The 8,566-nt window shown below is 41.7% G+C and overlaps 1 protein-coding gene across 1 annotated transcript; it reads right to left on the bottom strand.

The window, feature by feature from the left end:
• Nucleotides 1–814: 814 nt before the first annotated feature.
• LOC136455972 (shaggy-related protein kinase alpha-like) lies at nt 815–5,221 on the bottom strand. Its single transcript, XM_066455715.1, has 13 exons — nt 5,007–5,221; nt 3,543–3,708; nt 3,376–3,468; nt 3,112–3,171; nt 2,740–3,012; nt 2,546–2,620; nt 2,390–2,446; nt 2,152–2,292; nt 2,022–2,072; nt 1,840–1,935; nt 1,646–1,729; nt 1,469–1,571; nt 815–1,396 (listed from the first exon to the last, which is right to left on the bottom strand). The coding sequence occupies exons 2-13, from the start codon at nt 3,645–3,647 to the stop codon at nt 1,314–1,316; spliced, it is 1,221 nt and encodes a 406-aa protein (XP_066311812.1). The 5' UTR covers nt 3,648–3,708; nt 5,007–5,221; the 3' UTR covers nt 815–1,313.
• Between the last annotated feature and the right edge of the window lie 3,345 nt (nt 5,222–8,566).

Genomic DNA, 8,566 nt, shown 5'->3' with positions numbered 1-8,566 from the left:
AGTTTCGTCCAAATCATTTAGGAAGAAAAAAACTGTCAGAAGTAGCTTAAGATATGAAGCTAACATATCGGAGTACATGCAAAGCTCATTCGCATCCCAACTGGAGCATCAAATCGTTGAGTTGCACTGTTTCCAACATTCAGAGTCGAAGAACAGCAAATATCTATATACTTATTAAAAAAACAGATTTACTTAATCGCAGGTGAGTGATTTTTTATTTACGTCGATGCGCCCACACCATAATAAAAAGCTTACAGGGCAAAAATGCAATGATAGAAGCAACAACACACCGCCGAAGCCTCCCCTCAGTCTCGTGTCTTCATCCCGCACTGGCATGGTCGCGCGCCCTCTTCCGGTCCTCCCTGATGGATCCCAAGGCGGGGGCGAAGTCGAAGTGCTCACACACGGTGCACGGCCGCCGCGTCCACCGGACCCACCGCCGTGGCAGCGCACAGGCAGAAGCGAGGTGCCGCCGCCGCCACCACCACCTCGTCCGGCCCCCACAGCCGCAACCTCCCCTCGAACTGGGACCGCTACGACACCGAGGGCGAGGCGGAGGGTCCCGCGGCCGCCGGGGAATGGACAGGCCAGGTAGCACAGCAAGGGCACCGACTTTGCGTTCCAGCGCGAGCCAGACCTGGACGCGAGCAGCAAGAGGAATAAAGCACGGATACCGTTATATTTGGATCCTGCCGTCCAGATTGTTGCGGATAAAAGAGGTAACAAAAGAACTACGAGTACCAACAATTATCAACTTTTGCATTACGACCCGAGGGCCCACACAAAATAAATATTATACAGAAATACAAAATAATAACTTCAGCTGAAAAAGACATCTGTGGATGACCTTTCCTGTTCATTACTATTAGAGAATGACAGGGTTTTACTCCCATGGAGTAGCTGAATACTGATACAGGAATCCAGATCAAGTATACATATGTTCTTGTTTCATTTGGTGATACAGATATGCAACGGATCCATCTCAAAAAAAAAAAGAAGATATGCAAAGAATCGGTTTTATCATGATCAGGGCAGACAAATATACAGACCACAAGAATGGATGACCGCTCGATTTATGTCTTCATCTGCTTTACAGAATGTGGTGAAAATTCTCACCACCGTGGTAGAACAAACTTGCGATGTCAAAGCCAGTGTGTAAGATAACAACATCCATTGCCTACCTGATAATACGTAGGCTAATGTTACTCTGCGGTTCAACAGAACGTTGATGTAATAAATACTCGGTAACCTCTGAACTGCTGCTTCCTTCTTTTCACTTTTTTCTTTTCTGAAAAAAAAAAATAACTGCTATCTCAAATTCCAAAGGAGGCACATTGCTTCTTAGCATGCTGGGGAATCAATTTCACAACAAACTCCGCTGGTACTCCTCTCAACTCTGTTCAAGCAATGCACATCAGGATTTACTGAAAGTTCAGCTGGTGCAAATGTAGAAATAGCATGAACTCACCATTAGGCTTAAAATTGAAGAGATGGGGAAGGGAACGACCATTTGGTAAACGCGAGTTTGGGTCCCGCAGTTCATCAAAGAATGGATGGACTAACGCCTCCAACTGTCAGAGAGAGAAGAAACAAATATCATTAGTAAGTGCAACGGATTTCACAAGATGAAGTGTTTAATACTTACTGCAGTGCACCGGAGGTTTGGTGAGTACTGCAGAAGCCGAGAAACAAGATCTACAGCTTCAGATGGCATTCTTTTGTGGAAGATCTGGTGAAAAATATGAATCATTAGATTTCACAGTATATATAGAATAATAATATAAATAGAAGGCATTCATCATCAAACGAAAGGAAAAAAGAAAGATGTGTAGCTTTTACCTTGTGCCATGGGTGAGCTTTGATTTGCGGAAACTTAAATTCGGTGTAGTTTGGATTCATGCGCTTAATTTCGTCCCGTGTTGGAGTACCTAGAACCTGAAAAAAAATAAGCCTCCATGAGTCATCAACTGGAAATGGATAACTAGCAAGCTAAACCTTCAATTGAAAGAAGTCACTATTACCTTAATAATTTCAACAAGCTGATCGACACCACTGTCCCCAGGGAAAACAGGCTATCCAACAACAGGTATCTTATGAAGAAGTTGCTTCAAAGTTGGTTGATATATCACAGTAACTTGGTTGATCTCTTACCTGCCCTAGAAGAAGCTCAGCAAGAACACAACCAGCAGACCACACATCAATGGCTGTTGTGTACTCCGTAGCACCAAATATGAGCTCTGGAGCTCTGTAGTATCTAGAACAAATATATGAAATATTTGGTTCCCCCTGTACCTATTAACATATAGAATTTCACAATTTTAGATGGCATACACAAAATATGTGATGCTTCAGGTGACATTCAGTACATCTAGTAAGTTACAGTCCATACCAAGACTTTGGCACTGCCGAAGTCACACAACTTCAGCTGATGAGTATGTGGGTTCACCTGTCACAAGAATTATTCAATATAAAATATGTCGAAATTACCAACAATCAAACCAAATGTTTCTCTAAACATTTTAAGAAATCTAACCCACACGCATACCAGAATATTTTGTGGCTTTATATCCCTGTGGCATACTCCTACGCAGTTGTGCAGGTAAGCCAAAGCTCTACAGATCTGTAAATTTAGTCCAACGAAATGCACAGGTTCAGTAAAAAGAACTATTGATACAAAAAAGGACACAATCAAAGTTGTATTGAAAGAATGAAAGGTACTTACAAAGTCACAGACTTTACCTGATACATATAGAGTTTAACATAAATCAACGGCATCCGTTGGTTCATCTTATTGTAATGTTTAATAACACGGTGAGCAGTTTCTGGCACATATTCAAGCACCAAATTGAGGTAAAGCTCTTCCTTATCAGTCATTGAGCAGAAGTAATGCTTCAAGCATACAACATTTGGGTGATCAAGAACTTGCATTGTTTGCAGCTCACGGTTCTTGTATCTCACATCTTGAAGAACTTTCTTTATAGCTACTCTCTCACCAGTTTCCAGACACCTGGCCTGTTAATTGTGATTTCAAAAAAACATAAAAACACAAGTGGAATATGAGAGTTATGGCATAGAACAAGAAACACAGAATCTTTGTGTCCAACAACTGACCTGGAAGACAACTCCAAATGAACCTTGCCCCACGATACGTTCTGCCATGTAACTAATAGTCTGCAATTTAATAAATGATTCATTTGTTATGAACCTTGAAGCTTCCTTTAGAGGGACTGAAAATGGCCCAATTAGAAGCTCTGGCACATAGTATCAATTTTTATTATTGTTCATAGTATATGTTGCACAACCATTGCCACATGAAGTTGCACTAGGGACTAGACAGACATTTAAGGATTGCCATGGCTGTGCTTTTTCTAGTACCTGCCTCGACTGTGAATTTCTTCCACCAACAGTTGTCACGATAGTATGACCAACCTCCATCCCATTGCCATTGACAACAACGGCTTCCACCTCCTGATAAATTCGCAAATAAAATCAACAAGTGGTAGCAACAGATATCAAGTAATCTCTCCACTCCAAATTTTTACCTTTTCATCCCTTATGCTCATCCCGTTCATCTCATCTGGCAATCGATCAGTGGTTCCACTGGTACTCGCTTCATAACCTGATGAGAGTAGACCTACCGACGTCATATTGCCTCAGAAGGTATTTTATTGACCAAGTTCCTTTCTACTGGAAATATACTCAGTTCACCTGCAAAGAGCATCATTCTAGCAAATCACAAAAACACATTCTATGCACCTAATCTGAGGAGAAAATTGTTATTCAGTAACTAGATAATTCATCTGCACCACTACATGAATAAATTCTGCTAATCTCTTCAGACACAGATAAATGCTGTTTTGTACCTTAATAGCTCCACTTTTGATGACTTTCTATAGTCATAGCATGTAAAACCTATTAGAGTTATAATATATTGGAAGCAATATCAAATTGAATATAGCCAATTTGCAACCTTGTTCATCACCAGTTTAAATAATTATAAGGGTTTTGCTGCTCAGAGTTCAAATAGTTTGGCAGCTAACATTATTATTATTTTCACTACACGCACTATAATGTGGCACTTATTTTATTGGATAAAGGTAATAGTTGGCTCCATGATTTCAAGGGTGACCCAAGGCGGGCTGGGTACGTCTTATCGCCTTAGGCAACAAGACTCCCCAAGGTGAGCTTGGTCTGCTTCGCATTTCAAAAAGGGTTGGCCTTAAGAACTAGGGGTAAACATCTAAGTTCAACCATCGATTCCCCGGCATTAGGTCGCATTTTGCCAAAGAAAAAACACCTGTATCGATTTGACAAGAACAAGCTCAGTCTGCAGTGAATTTAGAACTCAGTGGAATATGGTATCTTTCTGGGTTTTGAGCAAAAACATCTTCGTAGTCCAGTAATAGCAAAATCCAGCAAGAATGCTGCTAAAGACATCACCTTTTACACAGATTATAAAAAGATGGCCACAATAGAATCAATTTTGTTTTGCAAAGTTTCCCAGAGAACAAGAATTGGTAGCTGCTTCTCTTTTTAAAGGTGTAGTCGTGTAGAGGTGGAAGATAGGACCTCTTTGACGCGCACTTACTTTGGAATGATACAAGAAAGCAGCAGCCAACAGTGAACTATATAAGAAATTCGACCACGATGACCTTAAAAACTGAGGGGTTTTTTTTTTATCAATGAATCATCTCAATTAACCTATCAGCAACGAGAATATGAGAAAATGGGTTTCCACACCTCTTGACCAAATCACATAACTAAGAGAAGTCCCTACAACATAAATCAAGAAGCCTCCGATCCCCAAATCAGCTACAAATATCAAATCGAGAGTGAGTGCTCGAAAAGATACCCATCAAAACGCCTTCTACGACCTCCCCTCGTATTTGTGTGAAAGCATAATACAGATCGAATTTGAACCGTCCTCGACCGGAGTCCGCTGAATTACCACGACCCCAGTAAATAATTCAACCAAAAATTCACAGGAAAGGGCTGTTCGGACTTACCAGATCAGAGGATTTCCATAGTGCGGAGCAACTCCAATCGACGGGTTGAGGAAAAGATTCGATACCAATCGTCCAATCCGTTGGGCTCCACTCTACTCCCAGTCTCTTGTGCCCGATTCGAAGAGGCAGCAGAGGAGCAGGGGGATGGCGGCGGCGCAGTTATAGCTAGTAGAAACTGGCAGGGCTGTCAACGAGCCGAGCACGAACGAGCTCAGCTGCACAGTTTAAGCCTTGGCTTATAATTTATGGCTGACTATCGGCTAATCTAATATGAAAAAATACTATTTTTTAGCTAATAAGTTATAATTTATAAACTAAATACGACCCAACAAACCAGCTGAGCCGAGCCAGCTTAACCAACGACGAGCTTCCAGTCAGGCTCGACTCCGTCTCCAGATCGGCTCGTCCATACCAGATGACCTCGGCGTCTCGGCCCACGGACCCGTCACCGTCGTGGAAGATGGAGGGCGGTCCCCGAGCGCGGACTCTGCGTTGGAGGGCTGGAGGCCCAAAGCTTGACTAAGTTGAGAAGTATTTGATTGGCAATTAAATATAGACTAGATTTTTTAGCCTCTATATATTAATTGAGTAAAAAAAGTATAGCAAGATTTTTTAAGACACCGTGGGGATGTTGAGAATTATTATTTAGTAATCAATTAAGAATTAATCTAAAGAGTGTTTTTTTTTTTACCCCTGTCTCTATTTTACATTTGTAACCATCCACGCATGTATATATATACACATTGTTCGAGATCATTTGCATCGCTCGTCTGTCTCGTGCTCTGTACTTTTAACCCGTTATCAGACACGCACGTTCTCCCCTGACGCCGACGCCGAGAGAAGGGAAGGAGAAGAAGTTCCCCAAGGACTAAGCCGGCGAGAAGATCGCCGACGTCGCTGCGCTGTGGCTCAGAGCGACGGCGATGGTCGGAGCTCGCCACGACGCCACGGCGGTTGCCGCTCCTGTAGCTGATGGCCCGTCGTTGGTGGCACCCTCCCACACCCGCGGACGTGGCCCCCGCGCTGGCGCCTCGCGCGCGGCGGCTAGCGGCTCCTGCGCCGGCGTCCTCGGCCCGGTGCTCGAGGCCTCGCGCGGCACACACAGGTGGCGACGGCGTGGCCGAGTTCGGCGCAGGTTGCGGCGGCGACCGCGGCTTGGCGCTGGCGGCCGGATCCACAGTGGCGGCGCGCCCTTCGGTCGGAGCAGAGGCGGTCGCGCCGTTTCGGCCCGGAGCAGAGGCGGCTGCGCCCCTTCGACTCGGAGCAGGTGGCTGCACTCGCTCGGCTCGGACCTGGCAGCGGCGCCCCTTCGACTGGAAACAGCGGCGGCGTTGGTGTGACGCTCTCACGTCGTGAGTCCGTGACCCGTGAGGAACCGTCCGTGGGAGGGGATGGGAACTGGGAAGGGATAAGATTGTGCCCTTTTGCACCTGAACCTTTCCATTTTCTCTGAATTACATTGCTATTGCTAAGCCTATTGGATTATTACTGTATTCTTATTTTATGTTTAGCCTCAATACATCACTGGAGTATATTGCATTTATATATCCTATAAATGCTCGTTTTAAACCTCGTGTCTAAATAAAATATGATGCAATTATTTACCTTGTGTAAATAACCAATTTTTGAGACATGTCACGTGTGTTCTTAGAAATTGCATCATAATATAATATATTGCAGTTATTTACTATGTTAATGTTGAGACATATTTTCTGTGTCTGTGGCCTTCTGTTTTAGTCATGAACTTAAACAGTATCGGTATGGTAGAGTTTTTACTTCTATACATTTTTTTATTTTTAGACCAGAAAAATATATATGTCTAAGCATACATAGTTTATCGATTTTATTGTTTGGCAATCAATTTTGGTTGCAACAAAATTGGATTCTCTTAATTAATTGATAGTTAATTAAAGAGGGATGGATTTGGCTCATGGAGCCTAATCCAAAAAGGCAAAATGGCAGCCAAACCATTTTCGCTTGTGAGGCTAACACAGAAAGTGCATATTTTTGCTTCGATCCTATCGGATTTTGCATAGTTATGCCACTAGCCAACTATAGCACTATATGCTTAGTAAGTTTCTCTTTTAGTCTATGACTTTAACATAGGCCACGTTCGGCTTACCCCATATTCGGCTCGGCTTGTTCGACTTATTTTTTTCAGCCAGGACAGTGTTTTTCTCTTACAACAATTCAGCCAGAACAGTGTTTTCAGCCAGTTTCAGCCAAGATTCAGACCAGCGAACGGGGCCTATAAGTACATCTGTACTTTGTTGACCTTGTTACTTTAGTAAATTTTTCATAAATTACATCTTAACAATGGTAGATCATCTTAATTAAGCATTTCTTAATTAATGATGGATTATGCAAAATTGTTATATTCATATCTTGGATACATTTGGGATCATAACACAGGTGATGGAGTCCTAAGCATTGGCTGCGTTTAATTCAACTTGAATTATTCGGCCGCCCAGAGACCGTGCCTATGATAGCGACTATTCGCCCATTATTGAGAGGTCTACATCATGTTTATTTAAACTTGATGATTGCTGACATTGTGTTGTCCCAAATAAGTGTTTTGGAAATATGAGAATGGTACACTTTTATGGTAGAGTCTTAGGCATTGGCTGTAGTATATTCATAAGAACATATAGCAGCAATTTATTTGCCTACTACTGAGAGATCTACTCTATGTTTTGGACATAGAGATTATCTACAATGTGTGTGTCAACATTAATAATGATTGTTCATGAGGTCTTCACATCTTGTGATTACCTCTAATTGTTGAAAAGTTTATAGTTTTATTGACTATTTCTAATAATCCAAAACAAAAGTGACAAAGATATGGAACCCCCTAAATTTTGCATTAGAGATTACAACATCACCATAGTGATTTTTAATTTACCTTAGGTGTAAATTAATTAAATCAATGGTCTGTCATATGTTGTGGATACTGACTTTAGAGGAGTCTGATGAACTCGCTCTTGATGGCATCACTATCCCACATGGACAATGGACATTAACATTGGTTTTATCCCATGGACTAATGGAACAATTTAATGAACCTCAATTAGGAATTGTTTGTTATAGATCAAGGTAAATTGTGCCTTATTGTAGTTAAGGTACTACATTCATAAAGATCATCGATAAGATTATCTTGTGGAAAGAAATACACATTCTTCGTGGCTCACTCTTTAGGAGTTTTATGAACAATAAATAAACTCATATAGCTTGAGGCTAATCATGAGTGGATCATGTCTCTAGTTTTTCAAACTATTGAAGACTATGATCATATTGTTCATACAATTTGCTTCCACTAGTAAAAGCAAAAGGCCTAATGTGCAATATGAGTGATGGCAATATGAACCCAAGAATGACAAAGAGTAATGTCATATATGTGGTTGTGTTTAGCATAGCGCTAAATAATGTCGTACTCTTAAATTTGTAGCTGATGGGAAGAAACAGGAGCTACAGAAATAAGATATGAAGGGTGCTTCAGTCTTAAAATCTGAAGCTACATAGGAGGTTGGTTGTTTATGCTAGATCTTATGGGATTACATAAC

The sequence above is a fragment of the Miscanthus floridulus genome, chromosome 6 (genome assembly GCF_019320115.1).
Source record: "Miscanthus floridulus cultivar M001 chromosome 6, ASM1932011v1, whole genome shotgun sequence".
Lineage (NCBI taxonomy): Eukaryota > Viridiplantae > Streptophyta > Magnoliopsida > Poales > Poaceae > Miscanthus > Miscanthus floridulus.
This window is presented reverse-complemented; position numbering and strand designations above follow the sequence as displayed.